At 40.5% G+C, this 19008-nt stretch overlaps 5 protein-coding genes across 13 annotated transcripts; 3 read left to right on the top strand and 2 right to left on the bottom strand.

Moving 5' to 3' along the window:
• Positions 1-845: 845 nt before the first annotated feature.
• On the top strand, positions 846-2133 carry LOC137802705 (alpha-crystallin B chain-like). Its single transcript, XM_068600774.1, has 3 exons — positions 846-1187; positions 1558-1680; positions 1770-2133. The coding sequence occupies exons 1-3, from the start codon at positions 1008-1010 to the stop codon at positions 1959-1961; spliced, it is 495 nt and encodes a 164-aa protein (XP_068456875.1). The 5' UTR covers positions 846-1007; the 3' UTR covers positions 1962-2133.
• Positions 2134-3428: 1295 nt separating this feature from the next.
• On the bottom strand, positions 3429-4755 carry mia (MIA SH3 domain containing). The gene is made up of 4 exons (XM_068600482.1): positions 4402-4755; positions 4091-4224; positions 3824-3934; positions 3429-3699 (listed from the first exon to the last, which is right to left on the bottom strand). The coding sequence occupies exons 1-4, from the start codon at positions 4517-4519 to the stop codon at positions 3676-3678; spliced, it is 387 nt and encodes a 128-aa protein (XP_068456583.1). The 5' UTR covers positions 4520-4755; the 3' UTR covers positions 3429-3675.
• si:dkey-71l1.1 (uncharacterized protein LOC569883 homolog) lies at positions 4121-18677 on the bottom strand. 9 transcript variants are annotated; one of them, XR_011079980.1, is made up of 15 exons: positions 18632-18677; positions 17764-17841; positions 17430-17617; positions 16785-16982; positions 14208-14398; positions 14032-14099; positions 13850-13942; positions 13616-13717; positions 13373-13478; positions 13093-13215; positions 12897-12973; positions 12709-12811; positions 12224-12608; positions 6483-6693; positions 4121-4224 (listed from the first exon to the last, which is right to left on the bottom strand). XR_011079980.1 is itself a non-coding variant. In XM_068600476.1 (13 exons), exons 4-13 carry the CDS (start codon positions 16859-16861, stop codon positions 12469-12471), a joined length of 1080 nt encoding a protein of 359 aa, XP_068456577.1. In that variant the 5' UTR covers positions 16862-16982; positions 17430-17617; positions 17764-17841; positions 18632-18677; the 3' UTR covers positions 11530-12468. The 9 variants fall into 9 exon arrangements, 5 of the variants coding, with proteins under 5 accessions (XP_068456577.1, XP_068456578.1, XP_068456580.1 ...); XR_011079983.1 differs by lacking the exons at positions 4121-4224; positions 6483-6693 and adding an exon at positions 11530-11866 and having other exon boundaries at positions 12224-12318; positions 12415-12608; XR_011079981.1 differs by lacking the exons at positions 4121-4224; positions 6483-6693 and adding an exon at positions 11530-11866.
• On the top strand, positions 5494-10546 carry bicdl2 (BICD family like cargo adaptor 2). The gene is made up of 10 exons (XM_068600475.1): positions 5494-5584; positions 6233-6720; positions 7343-7558; positions 7771-7887; positions 8467-8613; positions 8783-8929; positions 9117-9191; positions 9866-9948; positions 10035-10149; positions 10257-10546. The coding sequence occupies exons 2-10, from the start codon at positions 6475-6477 to the stop codon at positions 10428-10430; spliced, it is 1320 nt and encodes a 439-aa protein (XP_068456576.1). The 5' UTR covers positions 5494-5584; positions 6233-6474; the 3' UTR covers positions 10431-10546.
• Positions 15203-18819, top strand: fdxacb1 (ferredoxin-fold anticodon binding domain containing 1). Its single transcript, XM_068600474.1, has 6 exons — positions 15203-15290; positions 15537-15725; positions 15805-15961; positions 16825-17028; positions 17138-17296; positions 17402-18819. Exons 1-6 carry the CDS (start codon positions 15242-15244, stop codon positions 18657-18659), a joined length of 2016 nt encoding a protein of 671 aa, XP_068456575.1. The 5' UTR covers positions 15203-15241; the 3' UTR covers positions 18660-18819.
• Positions 18820-19008: the final 189 nt, after the last annotated feature.

The following is a 19008-nucleotide window of genomic DNA, read 5'->3' as shown; positions in this document are numbered from 1 at the left end:
CACACACACACACACACACAGACACACCCCTAAACAAACACAATAGTATATAGTTAGTTACAGAAAAAAACTTAAATATGAATAACAAGTTAAAAAAGGGAATGACAACACATAAAGGGGACTAAGGCTCTATGGTTACATGATGGTTTATGACTGTTTCTAACTCAGAGCTTGCAGAAAGCTGGTTTCATGTGTCTTGTTCTGTTGGAGACAACACGACTGGAAGAATTTTGGTTGGCCCAACTGCTAGACAGTTGGAAAGGAGTCAGGGCTTCATATTTGACATCTGAGCTCACAGCAAAATGTTACACGCTTAGAGTGTCATCTAATGCTGTCCCTTACAAACTCATCAATTCCCATTCAACCTCACATCCATTCTGCACACAAACCTAAAGCTTCTGGCACTCAGAGCACTGCAGGCTAATGCTCTGGCAGCTATTCCTCAAACACACAAACACACACACACACACACACACACACACACACACACACACACACACACACACACACACACACACCGATCCAGACAGGGGCATTTCCTGGGTAATGAGTATGAAGGCATCAGCAGTACTCTGAGCCAGGATCCCCTCATAACTGGGAGAAGGGAGAGTAACATAGTTAGTGCGAGAGAGAGATGGCGAGGGAGCGAGAGAGGGAGAGAAAGAGAGAGAGAGAGAGAGAGAGAGAGAGAGAGAGAGAGAGAGAGAGAGAGAGAGAGAGAGAGAGAGAGAGAGAGAGAGAGAGAGAGAAAACCAGTCAGAGTGAGATCTGAAACAATGAGGGAGATGGAGGGATAAACAGTTGACATCATTGTTCCAGAAAGATCAGCCTGTTGGCAGAGCCACTATGCAAGTGTGCATGGGAACAGAGACAGAGCCTAGGTTGGATGGGAGGGAGAGGCCTATAAATACTATGCAGTAGAGCACAGCAGCACCCATCTCAGAAAAAGCCAAACCAGAAGTCTGCCTTCATACTTATCGTTTTAACATCTCCTCTTTAATCCCGTCATGGAAATCCCCATCCAGTATCCCTGGTACCGTCGGGCCTTCCCACATCGACTTTCTGACATCTCCTTGGCAGAACCTCTCACTGATTGGCCACTAATCTGGCCCTTCCCTTGGTCCTTCCCCTGGATACGTCCTTCATTCATGCGCTGGTTCAACGGGCCTGACAATGGACAAAGTGAGGTAAAGTAAAATTCAACTCTCTCCCTAAAATAATCAAATAGTCTCAGTTGAAATACCAACAAGTTTACTAAATGAGAAAAATATCATTAACATTTCTTCTGGAAATACTAGATTGATGTGGCAGGCTTATTGATGCATTTAAATGCACAGGCATCTTTAATATTGGAGATCTGTATCTTTGATTTTACTTTATTTAGTAAAAAAAAAAAGACGCTGAAGAATATCCTCCTCTGTTGATGCCAGTCTGTGCATAATTTATGAGTCTACTTACACTGAGATGACAATAACAATCTGTTGTGTGTTTTCATGCTGACTCCAGTCTGCAGCCATGCAGTATAATTTGTTTCTAACAGTTGTGTTGTCTGTATAGATGCGCATTGAAAAGGATCGCTATGTAATTCTTCTGGATGTGAAGCATTTCTCACCAGAAGAGCTGTCTGTCAATGTCACTGACGAGTTCATCACAATACATGGCAAACATGAGGGCAGACAGGTCAGAGGCACTATGAGATATGCAGAAATAGTCAAACAATATTCATTGACAAGTTACCCATATTTACCTGACTCTAATTCTGCTTCCAGGATGACCATGGCTTTGTGTCAAGAGAGTTTCTGAGGAAGTACAGGCTGCCTGCTGGCGTGTCAGGTGCTGATGTCACATCCAGTCTGTCATTTGATGGTATCCTTACAATCACTGCACCTCGGTCATCTCCCGGATCAGAGCGCACTATTCCTGTTTCCTGTGAGGACGGAACACCGAAACAGAAAATATAGAGCCGAGTCTGACGCTCTTTACATTGCTTTACTACTAACCCCAAGTTCTGACTGTTTTTATATAACCTGTTACACTTCTGTTGGCAGTTTAGTATACAGTTTAAAGTAGGCATGCAGGTCTAGTGGTATATGAGTGAAAGTGCCTTCTAATAAACTCGTATCTAATTCCTAACTCAGTTTTACTCTCATATCTCTGCAAGACAAAAATGCTTTAAAACCAAAGGCTAAAAGGTTGTTCTCATGTAACAGTCGTTTTGACACTTTGTGCAGTCACAGTGAAGGTGCAGGATAATTAACTTATGAGAGTTAATTTCCCAATCACAAGCCGACAGAATCCCTCTTTAAACCATATTCCTCTGCCAAAAGAAATCACACATTTGTGTATATAAATTACATGAAAGGCGTGTGATTATAGTTTCAAAGGTATTTCCTTTCCTTTATCAGGCATTTTCCAGTCTCAAAATTGTCCACTGAAGATTACAACAGACTAAAATTGTGATCCTAATTGAATCTACAGTGCACAGTACCGTTTGAGTGGGTATGATTAAGGTGTCAACTGCTTTGTTTATTCTTTTAGTGTTGGTTCCTGTATGTGTGAGTCGGTGGGAGTACTATGGAGGCACGTGCAGTCATTTTTAGTTTGTTCGCTGAAAGAAAGCTACTGATCAGGTGTGTGTGAAAAAGGATATGAGGAATGAACTGTAGGAAAGTAGTAGATGAGGGAGGAACAAATGTTTCGAGACGGACAGTTTCTTCATTGGGCTCCTTGTCCTCCGGGGAGCATGCCTCTGAGCTGCTAAGGAAAGTGTGAGTGAAAGTATGTGAGAGCGACTGTGCATGTAGATATCACACAGTTACAGCCCTATCATTCCCTCATATTGGCAAAAACCCTTTGGCTTAACACAGAAAACAATAAATAGAATACATGTTGAAACTCAATCATCGGACTGCTGTGTGATCTTTTTATGTCTGAAGTGTTTCTGTTTTCAGAAGAACATCACATAACACACATTACATGTGGCGGGAAATGAATGAATCTTACTGAAAACAACAAATATTCTTTCAAAAATAGTTTCAGGTGCCTTATTTTATCGGCATTATTTTAAGGAACATCATCATTATTGATTGATCCATGTTGGTTTTGTGTTATATTGCATTAGACCCTGCAAAAGTCACTTGAATTATACTTCGTTGCTGCCATATTGTTGTTTTTTGTACTTTTAAGTGTAATAATAGAGACAATGTTTTCTATGCAAATATACAAATTTGCTGACATGTTTCTTTTGAGACACACAATCATCACGCAAAATATGTAGTTGCATGAATCAAAATTAATTTATCTCTTTTAAAAAAAAAAGTATCTTACTATCACAACACTTTGAAAGATGCTTTCACAAATGTGTTTAATATCAGCAAAACATATACAAACAGTACAATGTATTATTACAGGAAATAAACAAGCCCAAGTCAAATATTGCAGCGCTAAGCAGAAATCCTTTCTTCAGCCGGCGATTGGAAACCTTAATTCTGAAACCTGATAGCATATAGAATCACGTAAGATGTTTTATATCTTCTTAACTGCAGTTTGTCAACGGTGTGGAATGGCAAAGCTACTTATTATCATCTATGTTTGTAAGATCATTCTCCACTCAAAACAAGTTATCGTGACATGTAGTTGACGACAATGTTGTTCTCTTTACTGATAAATGCAACATCAGTTACAGTAGAAGTCCCATTTCTGAAAATAAGAGAGATAGAATTAGGAGAGAGCGTCACATTATGCACACATTGTGTGTGTGTGTGTGTGTGTGTGTGTGTGTGTGTGTGTGTGTGTGTGTGTGTGTGTGTGTGTGTTGACTTACAGTAGTCTTGACTTCGGTGCTGGCTGGCATGAGAGGATGAGTCTCCTCCACTATGCTGCTGGGGAAGTGTCCAATGCGAGCCTCCTGCTGTCCGTAATAGGAGTCTTGTACCTGCAAACAGATGATATAGAAAAAATTGATCATTAATTATTTTTTTAGTGGAGAATGTGAATGCTGCACATGGGTACCACACTTTTTCATGACTCCCAACAAAGATACACAAAGTGCTTAAAAGCTGTTTCCAAGCCAAAGCATATTTTTTCTTACACTGCCGGCCCAGAAGAGGTTCCCTCTGTCCTTTAGCATTGCATAGACATAAATGAGCTGCCCCTGTCTGATTGGGATGAACCTGCAGTCTCCAGGGTAGTAGTCCTGCAGTGCGCGTGCTATCAGGATGGGATCTGTGTAAAGACAGGGAGGGACCGAGGCGTCACATTGAGGACTTTTGCAGTTTATAATGTCATATTTCTATGCAGATTAAAAAGTTTTGCGTGTGCATTATCATTTGAATAATCTACACTTCTATAATGTGGTTACAACATTAGTGTTAAGACCAGCGTGGTGAGTGCGCTACTTACGGCTGCATTCGGAGTCAGCGCAGAGTTTCTTGTCAGAGAGTTTATGCATCTGCCTTCCAGCTTCAGAGGTCGGCAGCACAAGCCACAGGGAAAGGACCAACCAGAGTTTGCATGCCATGTTTGTGTGTGAGCGCAACTAATAATCCAATGGCCTTGTTTTACGCTCAATGAAGGTCTTGTGGGTTTTTTGTTCTCTTTTGTCTGTTTGCCGTCTCTGAGAAGGTGGTAAAAGTTATGGCAGTCGCCTTTTCTACTCCCCCTAGCCCCTTACCTCATACATGAACACACACAGAGCTCCTTTCAAATTCTTCAAGCAGGTAAACAGGAAGGGGGATGAGAAGGAGGAGGGCCAGATTAAACAGACCCCTGCTTGTGTCCTGACCTTCCCTCTTTCCACCTCAAATCCTGTGTCACCCCCCGCACCCTTCATCTAAGAGTGTAAAATTGAGAATCAACACATTCCTCAGAGTAAATCTGTGTTTTCATACCTTGTTCAACCGCGAGATGTCAAAGTTTTTTTTTTACAGCAGACACACCAGTGTTGCCATCCTTCCTACTCTCTGAAACTGGTCTACGTTTTGTTCCGAGAGTCAGAACTAAACACGTAAAAGCAGCGTTCAGCTTTTCTGCTCCACATAACTGGAACAAAGTCGCTGAAAGCTGCAGGTCTGCTGAGACCCTCAGCTTCTTTAAATCCAGATTGAATACTTTTCTGTTTGCTGCTGCGTTATCTTTGAATCCGAACCAGATACAAGGTATATCAATTTCTGCATCTCATTACTGCATTTTATTTCTTAAACTGCAACTTTTACTCTAATTTTTGCTTTTTGAACGTATTTTTTGTTTTAAAATGAATGTTCTTAATTGTTTTTGAATCTTGTTTTCTTCTGCATTATGTTTTGATGCGTTTAATGGTTTTATACAAAGCACTTTCAATCGCCTTGTTGTTGAAATGTGCTATACAAATAAACTTGCCTTGTCTTACCTTTCTTACACAGGAGGTGGAGCTACTGGCTGTGTTTACATACTGTATGTTTTCACTGCTAAGGAAACCAGCTGATCCTCTCTTGTGCAAACACTCCCCCACACACACACACACACACACTCACTCACTCACTCACTCACTCACTCACCAAACAGGAAGACTATACCTGTTTGGTGTGAGTCGGCTGGGAACTATCAGGTAAGAAAGACTTAATTTTAGTTGCTTTGAGGTTAATGCTTAATAGAAGTTTTGCTCGTTCTTAATGTAAATGTGTGATGTTAAAGTAGGAGTGACTTTATTATTTTAATGTAGCCATCATTTTAAATAGGATGATGGTGTAGTTTCGTGTTAGTAAGATGTTTTAACAGGGGAGACAGCAGATGGTGACGTCAGAATTAAAGAGAGAAATGTAAGACTGAGGAGACAGAGACTTCAAACGGCAATGTTGTGACCAAAATGTTGTTTATATAGACTAAAATGAATAGAATCTTTACATTATAGTAGTAGGCTCTTTAAGCCTTTGTTGTATAAAGACTAAGAATTGAATATTGTAGGGACTGGTCTATGAACATTGAAGACTTTTTGGTATTTGTAGATAATAGTGGAGCACAATATCTTTGGAATTTAGGGAGGGGAGCAGAACAAAGATAACACTGTAGCTGGTATTTCGGTCAGAGTAACAAAAGCACCTGTCACACAAAAGACCTCCTTAAAGGCCATGTGAGATTATGTTACTAGAAAACAACTAGTCTTACAAGTCATCATACATGTCCTAAATTTCACAATTACTGTCAGAAACATTTTTTTAGTGGTTTTCTGTGCTAATGATGGACTTCTTGCCCACAGAGTTATCTGGGAAGAAGAGAAGAAAGGATTTGAATGATACCAGCATTAAAACTACTGGCACCACAGTGAAGTCCAAGTTTAGTTCATACTTGGACTACAAAAGTGAAAAATAAAACCCACTCCAGACCAGATCATCAAGAGCTCAGAAAAGAAAGGCGGTCTACCTGCCACCTTTGCGATCAAGCCCTTGACCTGGGGATGATGCTTTTTTACTGACTCCAACAAGCCTGCAGCTATCAACAATGTTCACCTCCAGTAAAAACGGTCTTCCTTCCCCCAGCCTGGATGACTCCTTCTTCCCTCTGTCCTCATCCTCTTCAGTCTCACTCTCATTTGCTCTCCCCTCGTCCGCATCCTCTCCTGGCAGCAGCGACAGCGGAGGAGGGATCGAGACAGATCTGATACTCGCTGCCGAGCTGGGACAGGCATTACTGGAGAAGAATGAGGAGCTGGCAGCTTCTCTGGACCAGAGACAGAGAGAGATGGAGGTAAGGCTGAAGCTGCTGTAAACAGTCTTTCTTGTCACTATGCAAACTTTCTAACACTTAAGGTGGAAAGAAAAGGAGCATTAAAATTAACCGGGAAAAAAACACATGATATTTGCTGTAGCCAATTAATCATTATAATGTGGAAAGATGTCTGTAACCAACACTTGAGGCTCAATTTATTGATTCTTATTTTAAAAAACTAATACAAAAAACAACATGAGATATATTGCACAAGCAAAAAAAATAAAATAAAATAAAAACAAATGGCGAGTATGGGGACATAACAACAACATTGTGAACACATGCGATTTACTGATGTCAAATTCTTAGTCAAAAACTGTGACACTTGAATAGCACACAGCCATCGTTAAGTATATTAGAAACACCTGCGCTTTGCCTACTATGACCAGGGAAATTGTCTGATGTGATTAAGGCCTATTCTGCTTTCCTCAAACCAGCATCATTAAATCTAATCTTGTCATCAGCAAACACTCTTGATACGCATTTGTTGCAATTTCACTTCACGTTCAAATTAACAACACAGACATATTTTCCATGTATTTCAAGATCTGATATTTCCATGTCTTCTTAAAGCCAGTTAATGTTGCATCTACTGTCTCAGGCTTTACAGCAGGAGAAGCATGTTCTGCACAGAAAGTTGCAGATGAATGAATTGGCATCTGGGCAGAGAGAGGCAGAGCTGATTGCAGATTTAGCTGCCTTGAGGGCTGAGCTGGAGCGACATCACAGCCAGGGGCGCGACAAGCGGAAGGATGAGAGTGAACAGCTGACTCAGTTATCCAATCATAACCAACGCTTGGTGGAGCAGCTAGCAGAGGTTGGTATTCTACCTGTATAAAGGCAGCCTGAACCATAACCTACTAGGGAAAACATTACAAGTATGTTCGTGCTATTAGAATAAACATAATCAAAGTATCCGTGTGGGAATTTTCTGCATTTGTGTGGCGTCACATAACAGTCACGCGAACATGAAAAATGCAGCGTAGCCGGTTTGAACAACAGCCTCTCTCAACTTTTCCACCCACTTAGGCTGTAACACTGGAACACTCCTTGAGGACGGAGCTTCGTTCTCTCAGAGAGGAGAAGGAAGAATCATCTTTTAGCCGAAATATCAACTCTTCACGATTGGAGAACATTCAAGCAGAGGTATACCTCTCACTCATTAAGGTTTTGCACAAACAAATCAGTGGCTCAGTTTTAGTGCTACAGTTGTGAACATATTATGTTATCGTGACTGTTGCAGGGTAGTCAGACAAAAAAAACACATTACATTTAAATCATGGCCAATTGTGTGGAATTATAATACAATGTGAAAGTAGGGGAGCTATATTTGTGGTGCAAGTCTTTCAAAGTCCTTTCAAAGCAAGGCTTGGCTCCTTGATGGCAAGTCCAAGTCCTGTCTATATGCTGACAATTACATGATAAGGCATCTGAACATTTACATTTGAAAGCGATGTTTAGCTGAAGTCACAAGTCTCACCTATGTCAGGTCAAAATCAAATATCTGTTTTGGTTTGTTAGAGTCTGACGAGTCTCAAGTCTGCAGCTCCGTTGCTTAGAACAAATGGAGATATTAGCAGAATATTAAGTATACCCATACAGATTTAACAGACTTTGGGGCCAAGTATCCATATTTCGAAGCATCAAAATCCTATGTAATTAAATGCATAGTGTTACTGGTAATTGCATCATTTATTCAGTACTGTCTTTTTTCTCTCTTTACAGAACAGAGTGGTGCTGGAGCGGCTGTCGTACATGGAGACACAACTAAAAGCTTCACAGGAGGACAGTGATAGACTCCACATGGAGAGAGAGAGACTGAGAGACAGACTTTTAGAGCTACAAACCAAACTGAGCGAGAAAGAAGCAGAGGTGAGGATCATGGCTGACGGGTGTTAAAGATGAACTGTAACACTGAAAGAATTATGTGCTGCAAAGATAGTATGTTCATCACTATTGAAAGTACAACTAGTTTGGTATATACGTTTGTGTGTGCTTGTGCCTGTCTCTCACTGTGTGTTTGTGTGTGGTCGTGCTGTAGATAGAGCAGGAGCAGGGTGTGGTGTTTGAGTTGCGAACTGTAAATCGCTCTCTACAGCAAAAAGCTCTGAACCTTGGAGAAGAGAGCATTCTGGACAGTAGACAAACGCAACCTTTGTCTCTGCATAGTGAAATTCAGCAATCACAGGTACACACACAGACAAACACACACAAGACACACAGTAACTGCATTGACGTCATTCAATTGTTAGTTTGAGACTGTTGTCAACCCTTCTCCAAAATGCCCAACCTCTTTGTAACAAAATGTGCACCTGGTAATAAGGTTCTGATCTTACAGATGTTTCTGCTGTGTTTATATCTCTCTTGGTAACCAGGTAAAAGAAGCTCTTCTAGCTCACTCCTCAGTCCTGCAAGTAAGAGACGAAGAGATACAAGCGCTTACAGAGGAGGTCTGTTGAACTGTATACATCAATATGTTTCTGATTTCAGTTGCAGTGGGCTCGGCCTGTCTGAAATGGGTGTACATCCTTGTTATTACAGTATGTATAGCGATAGATATGTCTAGAGTATATTTCTAATAACGTTGCATTTACCACACCACATGCATTGTTAAAGTGCTCTTCAAACAAAAAAAAACCTTTTGCTAATTCTTACTTCAATTTTTAACTACTGTATTAACTTTTTGTGGGAAAAAATAATCCAACACAAATTATATGTCAAGGCGAAGTCTTAAAACATGCTTAAAACCAACTTTAAAGACAACCCAGTCAGTTTTTGTCGGCTGCCTAAATCAGTAGACATGTGATTCAACACACCATTCAGATCTGGCTCCCCTATGTCACATGCAGGCTTATTAGTATCTCCACCCAGTGCTTAACAACTACCTGTGCAAAGGTGTGTCATATTTTTCTTGCAGAGGAGTAGACGAGGCTTTTTAAGGAGCAGGGCTTAAAAAGACAGGCATGTTCTAGTAGAAACCAAAAATACCTGTGTAAACTGAAAATGATTATCATATGTCTTCTTTAAATTCGATAAAGCTAGAAATGACAGAGATCTATTTTGAAAAAAGGAAAAATATTGTAATTATAATAATTTCAATATGTTTCAATTTCACACTTTGCAGCTGCAATCTCAAAGAGAAGAGCTGCAGTCTTTGAGGCAGGAAATCAAGCCATTTAGAAGCAGTCCTGAAAAGCCAAGCTACAGGTAATGCAATACAGCAACAGCATCATTCCCATTTCATTTGAGCCCACAGCGATATATGTTTTACGAATCATCATATCAATGTGCAGTTTCTTAGAAAGTGAATTGGCCACTATGCATCAGGAGAAAGAAACACTTACACAGCAGCTTCTCAACACTATCAAACACAAAGTGGCGCTGTCGCAAGAGCTGGAGTCCTGGCAGGTGAGTCTGAATGCAGGGATGTATCCTCCTAAAGGATGTCTCTGCCAGCATGTTTCACATCGTTATGTTGACAAGCAGAATATTTACTTTCTATCATCCTGTTGCAGGAGGACATGCGGTTAGTGATCAATCAACAGGTGCAGCTAAGAGAGGAGGAGCGACAGAGGGAGAAACACAGAGAAAGACAGACGGAGAAAGCAGTCGGACTCCAAAGAAGCAAGTCTTTGAAATTGAAGGGAGAAGGAGGGAAAGGATTCTTCTCCTTTTTCAAAGACAAATGACAGAGAGAAGTGGCAGCCGTTTAAACGGACAGAGGATCAGCTTTTATCTTTGCCACTGCAAGCTTCTGCAGCAAGACAATGTCCTGTAATGTCTTCTCAGCACCACCAAGTGAAATGTTTACGGTACTCATATTTGAATATATTTGTATATATGTATGTACAGTATATGTAATTCGAGATTTTATATAAAAATTGTATAAACCTATTGAGTGTTGTCTACTCTGATGGTTTTTTGTCACCACAGTATCTTAAAGCTGTATTTGTATTTGTTATTTTCTTGGTCTTTGACTGAGGTGGTGTATTCACTTGCATACAAAATGAATGGGAAGACACAATTAGAACAAAGAAATTAAATTGGTGTTCTGGGGCATAATAAATCTGCTTTATCAACGTCTTGAGGAGAGAGAGAACAAGAGCAAAACCTGAGAAAAATAACGGAAAGATCCAGTTTCTGGTAAGTTCAGGGTTCAGTCAGAAGCAAAGCAGAACTCAAACACACAGGGAAACTCTTAAAGACAATGTCGGCATGCCCTTTGCTAGCTAGATTTCAGGTAACTTCTGTCAAAGGCAAACATTTCCTTAGTTTGGCTTGTTTAAGGTGGAGACAGACAGAAAGTCTGTCTCCACTTTAAACATGCCGAACTGAACACAAAACAAACATATTGAGGCCTTATGAAGCTATTTAAAGATTGAGGTTTCCTATGGAGACCCAATAAATGTCAGATAATCGTTATCCTTTTCGATTTCTTTTGGATTCTAACAATTGCTGAGAAAAACATTTGGCTCTATCTTCCACTAGATGCTAAACTATGAATGCAGAATTAAAACAATTAAGTAAGGTAGGCTAAAAGCATGTATGTGCTGAGGGTACATTTAGAGTAAGGGAGTAACCTTCTGTTGGTTTGTCACTATAAGTGACCACCTTCATATTATATGTAGACATTTGACTAATGGTTAATACTAAAATATTGATTTGTGAAGCTTTACAAGAAAATGTTATATCTGTTAATATAACAGATATAATGTAGCTATAGCATTTCAAATGCTATAGCTACAGAGCTGCAATGAATTTCATATGAACACGGAAGAAGAAAAAACATTATGATAGAAATAACATCTTTAATAAATTAAGTCCAAAATGACAGTCACTCCTTTCCACTTGTCTCTATGCTTACATTACATAATGTAAAGCTAATATTTATGCAACATTTTATAAGTGAAATGGAAGTGGAAATACCCAGAAGCAGCGTAAGTAGTGCAGGTTGCATAAAGATCGATGCCTTCATCAATAAAAATGCAGTACAGACCTGGCTCAGCAGAGTCAGTGCTTAGTGCATCTTGCATGTCTCTTGCAGGCTAGAATATGGAGCAGTACCTTTTCTCTGACAGTCAACACGCAGTTTGTTCATGTGTGGTGTCTCACACTGTTTTATATGCTGACAAAAACAAGATGTGCACACAATCACTTACTCATACACATAGTTTTAAAAGCTCCCTCTGACATTTGAGCAGGATTTTACCAATTTTTCATTTCTGCTGATCACTTTTTTAGATTTACCGTCCAGGCATTAGTTGTTGAAAAACAAAACGTAAGCCAATGGGGAAAGAAAAAGGTGAATTTGATTGGTATTGCCTATCTTAAATAAGTTTCCTGTTTCTACAAATACATTTTCTTCTTTTAAAAATGGTCAGCAGAAAGGTCAGGTATACAATAATGAATAGGTTAAAACATGAGAAAGACAATTATCTTTCAATATAATCTATATAAATTATATTTATGTATGACTACTTACAGTATAAAACCTTGAGTTATTTTCAGTTTACAGGATGCCGCTGATCCCTTTCTGTGTCTGTTGTCTCGGTTGGTTCACGGAGGCCAGAAACACATCTGTTTAGTCCAATCAGACAACATCACCTCGTTTTGGAGAGGTACAGCATCAACACCCAAACAATCCATGATACTCAGGTGGTTCGAGTGTTTTACCCTAGAAACTAGGGCCATTAGGATGCCCCTAAAACAGGTCTCTGGATTGATGTCTTATCCCACGTTGATACCAAGGCCTACTTGTAGCTTGTCACCTCTGTGATTCACAAAGGCACCCATAATCAGGGTGGCTGGGAGCGGGGTCAAACGCTTCTCCAACACGCCTCCTATTATGCACCGACTGTTTATCATACCTGAAAACACAAACACAGAAAAGGTCACCGATACTGTATGTTATCTTAATAGTTTTCATTCAATATGGCATTTGACTCAAAGTTGCATGAATACATTTACCTCGAAAGACCATGTTGGCCTCTGGGAGCTCCATCTGATACCCAAATGAAGTTGTGGTCTCCTGTGTCCTGGTACTGGCCTCAAACTCCACCCCAACTTGGATCTGATGAACACAAAAACAAGCATATGCACATTTGCAATATGCAAGTAAAGGCTGTGTTTATACAGTGTGGTGGCATTTTCCCTACCTGTTTGTTGGCTCTATGGTAGTAGCTAGCATGGGCACCTCCTTTCCCAGCATTTAACGTCACCACCCAGTTGGGTCCTGTATGGAGAGCCAGAAAAAAAGTCAAAACACTGCTGCTAAATCAAGCACACCAGATCAGAAAAGCTCACCTAAAGGAGGTGTTAAAAAAGATTCATATTGAAACGCAAAACTCTCACTTGAATACTGTCCAGCCAGAGTAAGAATTCCTCCTTCCTCTGCTCGGCCTCGATGGTAAACCAGCTCCCCTCCTAAAACCAGCCCAGAAGACACACTCTGAAGGAAGTGTGCCACAAGGATAACTGTCCAAGAGAAACACAGACAAATATATAGTAGATTAGATTAACAAAAAATATCACGATTATGTATTTTGTTGCTAAATTGACAGTTGTATTCAGTGGAAAAAAAACAACATTTGACTGTATAGTAAACTGTATATAACAATAGTGATTGTTTTACCTGACTCTCTGAGGATGTCAGGATTAGCTACTGTCACAGCAGCAGTGAAGTCATTTCCTCTGTACTCAGTTTCAAACTGCCACGTTACAAACTGCGACTGCTGGGTCTAAAATGATGAATGAACAATTCAAAATATTGAGTTGTTTGCAACAAACAGCATTTAATGTAAAGAGAAAACAGAAACTGTGCTGTGACAGTTTCTGTACATGAAATTGGATAGATGTCAAGACATCAGAATCTCACCTGGAACACTGATCTGGCTCGTACTCGCTCCGTGAGATGAAGCAGAGCGTGAGCATTCAGACTGCCTGAAGAGTCCATCTCACCGATCAATGCAGGCGCATCCTGTGAGGACCAATCAATATTAACTTCTTAACTAAAAAAAGCACCAGCTTCATTTGTTTTCCAACTCAGTTGTACACAACGCATAAATAAGCAAATTAATGATAAATTTGTGGTAACATATTTATGCTTAACCTTGTCCTTGCTGTAATCATCAGATTGCAGATGCTCTACGTGGAAACGGAAGTAAGAAGGACTGACAGCACTGAGGTGGAGAGTATGACTGACCTGGAAGAAAATTGATATGTTATGTTAGAACATCAAAGAGAATTTCACCCTCATTATCTCAACAACAAATTGTTTAAATATAGAGTTACCTTAAAGAAGCTGCTTAGAGTTTTATTGAGGATCATCTTGACTCCCTCAATCTGTTGAGGAAACACATCTGGGGAGACAAGTAGAAAAACTGTCAGATCACTAACATTACTACTTCACAAATTATCTCTATGCATTGCCTGCTGTGTGGCCGGCCCCTCTTTTTGGCCAGATGTACCTTTGCAGCTCCTGTGGAGAGAGTGAAAGCTGCCTGGGTTGGGTAGGCGGCCATCTCTTCTCTCCCAGCGTGGCGGACTGTCCCAGTGAGCAGGATGTGTGTTCCAGTGAGAAGGAGGGGGGTCCGTGGAGAAAGGCCAGTTCTGACTGGAAGACAAAGCCAGAACACTGCCCATGTGGGCGCAAAACTTCCTACAAAATGCAAAGAGACAAAAGGAGAGATTTACAATAATGCCATGGCCCATTTGTTTTTCTCACCTGCAACTTGTGCCTGCAAGATTTAAAGCCAGGCAATGCCCCATATAAAGAGAAGAAAGGTAGCTCAAAGTACAATTAAAAGAAACACACTTTTCCTTGACACATAAAAGTATAAATGGCTGTTACAGTTGACACATATTGCAGGCACATATATTACAGAAGAAGTTAATGACATCAAAGATGGTAACAAAATTAAGAAATTCAAACGAATTCAAACGCATATTTTAAAATGTTTTAGTTCTTTCAATTGGTTTATATTGCATTTCAAACTTGAGGTTCAACAATGATCTGTAATGCACGGCTGTTTGTTGTTTTCATGTGCAGGTGCAGCAATTCCGTTAGCTAGCATGACCTTAGCATCGGCAAAAACAAAGATAAGTGTACGCTTGTTGTTTAACTACCTACTTCCGTTGTTATCAAGACACGTTAAAATCCAGCGCGGAACTGAGGATCGCACTTGAGAAAAACTGTCAGGTGGAATTGCTCATTGATAAACTACAAATAGGCTACGCGAAGATAATTGATGCTCGGATCTACTGATGCTGCGAATAGCCCCCTCCTCCAGATGTGATTAGCCGCCCTGCAAATGATTCCCTCTGAAAACACGATGGGATTTATAAAGTTTGACCAATTTCGCTTTTAAATCTATCTTTTAAATCTCTATAATAACAACAGCTGTATGTTTTAACACTTATTGTTTAACTAAAATAGGTAAATTAGCTTCATGTGTGGCTTTGAGTGCTGAGAAACAACATAAGGTTCCTGGCGTTTTGTTTCATGTCGGACATGATACCCGCGACACAGCGTTCAACGCAAGCTGCTACAGGTGAAAATAAATATATTAAGGCTTTCATGTACTGCAGCGCCGGGATAGTAGTGGAAGGTCAACGGCTTTGAGCTGCAGTACAGTCAATATCTTGTCTGATGTTCAACCGAGCTCATCTTTGACACAAGATACAGACTTTACTGATTAAAACATGCAATTACTACGGAATTAGACCGCGAAGAAATGAAGGTGGTCACCGGGGAAACCTACAGGAAATTAAGTTTTTGAGTCTCCTTCCATTTCCAGTTAGATTGAATATGTCTCCTTTGAGGTCCATATTGCTGGTGGGAGAAGGAAACTTCTCGTTTTCTGCCTCTGTGAGCCAATTGTACTCCGAGACTGAGACCTGCATCACCGCCACTTGCCTGCAGCATCAAGAGGAGGCACTGCGGCATGAAGGCGCAGCTGATTACATTAAGATGATCAGGGACTCCGGTATGGGTTTGAGATTACTTTTTGTATCATCATTTATATTATTTGTTGCACTTTTTGTACACTTTTGTTTGTTAATCAGGTGGGGCGGTGCTTTTCGAGGTGGATTGCACGAAGCTGAGGGAATGTGCCTCTCTTCAGGGCTGTGTGTTTGACCGTGTGGTGTTTAACTTTCCTCACTGCGGGAGAAAGAGTGGGGTTAAAAAGAACAGAGAACTTCTCAAAAACTTCTTCCTCAGGTAAAATTACATCATACCTCAGGATTCAATTCATTCACAGCATTGTCTCTAAAATTACCATTTTAAAATGTCTAAGAACGTTTGTGTCCAAACTTCCCTTTTCAAACTATGTATTTATAAAATATTCTGGTGCAGTTGGACATTGTTACTTTTCTCCCTCCCAAGTTTATGACACTCTATAATACTGGTTTTGAAATATGTAGCTCAATAACTACAAATTATAATAAAAAAAAGTAACTAGTATCATTCTTGTGATTTGTTTCTGTATACTGACTGAAATGTGTCTGTATGGCACCAAGTATGAGAAGTAGACATCTCTCCGGCATAAATCTTCAAAGCTAGGCAACTCCTACGAAAACAATCTAGATTGATAAATAATAACTACAGGTAGGGCCGGGCCATTTATCAATACTATATATCGTATATGCATTGTATATTACAATATAATTATATAAGACCAGATATTGTCTTAGACTTCTTTACACTAAACTAATGTCATTTTCTCAACTTACCAGGCTGTTTAGCTGCCTTCACCCATAAAGTCATTATAGCAATGTTACTCATGATTAATTATCCAAAAATATTATAGTGTAAATATTTTGTAAAAGCATCACTGGTCAACACTGCAATATCATTGCAATATCAATGATAAGGCATTTGTTCTAAAATATCTAGATATTTGATTTTCTCATAATCTAAATCAGTCCCTTTGAACTGTCTTATGGCTGCATTTGTTTTTACATATCTTTCACGCAGCTCTGATTATATATGGACTTGTATAAACTGATGGCGTTCCCAATGTCCGTTTTCTATGACGACTCACTGAATACTTATTTTTTTGTGTTTTTTTTCTGTGCCTCCAGTTGTGCCCAGGTGTTGTCTGAAGACGGGGAAGTCCATGTTTCCTTGTGCAACGGACAGGGTGGCACACCTGCGGACCAACCGAAGCGAGAGTGGCACAACAGCTGGCAGGTGGCTGCAATGGCAGCAGAGGCCCACCTAATCCTGAGTGATGTCCATCCTTTTGAGAGAGAGAACTATCAGAGCTACAAGTGCACTGGATACAGGTAAGGAGTAAAGGTAAATGTAACAGGGTATAAATAGAAACAACCCTTTGCGTTTCTGCATCTCTGTTTTGCATACTGACACTCTAATAATGGTGTTGCTGTTGTACAGGAGCCAGGATAAGGGCTTTCATGTGGAGAAAGGTTTACTCCACGTGTTTACTCGCAGCCTCCCCTACGCCTCTGCAGAGATACTTAAAGTTGAGGAGGCTGTTGAGGGGGACAGAGTTCTGTACAACATGCCAGCTGAGCTCAGTGATTACATATTCAGGTACAGTAACATAGAGACTCATGCTGTTTGAGTAATAAGCAACCAAGGCAAAAAAAATATATATATTATATAACCAGGCACTTAATGTCTCTTTTCTATTATCAGGGGATTTCTCTGCGCAGGTTCTGCCCACCCTGTGAGGTTGGTGCAAGATTTTCTTCTCAAAGGACTTGCGGAGAAGTGGTCTGTCTCCATGACGACAGAGACCATTCCCTTCCTCCTCACGGCCAAACAGCTGCAGGCGTGCGACTGTGACGTTGACGTGACAGACTGCTACCGGATCCACCTGCTCCAGAAAGACGTCAACTCTGATACCAATACCTCGACAGACAAAGAAAAAGATCAGTTTTTGGACAGTCAGGGACAAACAGACACACAAGACAAACTGTCAACCACATGTCTCACGTCTGATAAAGTGGACAAGGTGAAGAGTAAAGGAGCTGAGAGCCAACGGTCTGCATGCTTACTTGATTTTGATTCTGAAGGGGGAAGTGGTCTTTATATGCTGCGTCCATCCCTGCTTCCTCAGATGCAAGAGCTTCTAACTAAAAAAGAACAGTTATTCATTACTGCAGGGGTTCATGGAGAAGATGAGGAGAAAAATAAAAGTATTGGAGTTGAAGGGCACAAGAAGGAGGAGCACTGTGGGGGCTGTAACGGTGCTGTCAGCTTGCTGTTTGGCATTAGTGGTCTGGTGTTTAAGAACGTGCACGTCAACCTCTATAATATGCCTGCCTTTCACGAGCTCCTCCTCAGAGGTGTTTTCCCCTTAGAATGTGAGCCAATCAAATTGCTCGGACAAAGACTGGAAACGCTGCTGGCACCCTATGGGGTCTCCTTAGTCACAGAACAGGGAGTTCTGCGTATGATGGCACAGTCAAAGGGTTTGGTTGGTAAGGTGTTTGCAAGAAATGCAAGTGACAACATGAGCAATGTCAGTGTCACTGTGTCCCTTAACTTGGACCTTCTTTCCACACTCATGTTTTCACTCCCTGACTGGCGGCTACTGTGGTCACATGACCCACGCTTTTTACAGCAGTTTGAACTCCGCCCTTCTCCGGGGACACCTTTCCACCCATTCTCCATGTTCCCCGAGCATTTTTGCTTCGACGTTAGCTTCTGGACAGGACCGACGTGGGAGGAAAGGAAGTTCCATGCTGTAATCCGAGAGGCCAGTCATGGGAGCGTGGAGCAAGTTAAACTCATGGACACGTTCTCACACCCTGACCTAAGCCAGACCAGTTACTGCTACAGACTCATCTACCACTCAAACACACATGCTCTGTCTCATACACAAGCCCTCCAGTTTCATAAAGACCTGGAAACCTCTCTTACCTCTCGGTTGCAAGTCACCATCAGGTAGCGACGTTTACATTTTAAGGAGGACCAGGAACTTAACCTTTTTATTACATTGTCTGTGTTGCTATGCAACACAGACAACAGTATACACTGCTAAACTGTAGTTGAACAGTGTTTACACTAGTTGAGGCATTGTGTGCTATAGTTTGTTATTGAAATGTTGTTTTCTGTGTGCTTTAAGTATTATTCAATAAATGTGTTATCAGAATCATCTTTGTTGAACAGGTGTGACTACACAAATCACACAAGTATACAGCACTGTTTAGCTTATTTAACATTTGTAGTCACAGTAAATAATCAGTATAATAATACAAGTCACATGAAGTACTTGCTGTGACAAAAAAAAGAAAATA

Source organism: Clinocottus analis, unplaced genomic scaffold (genome assembly GCF_023055335.1).
Source record: "Clinocottus analis isolate CAN_PGR_092001 unplaced genomic scaffold, fCliAna1.0.p SCAF_5, whole genome shotgun sequence".
In the NCBI taxonomy this organism is placed as follows: domain Eukaryota; kingdom Metazoa; phylum Chordata; class Actinopteri; order Perciformes; family Cottidae; genus Clinocottus; species Clinocottus analis.
The sequence above is the reverse complement of the archived record's forward strand: the minus strand, read 5'-3'. Positions and strand labels throughout refer to the sequence as shown.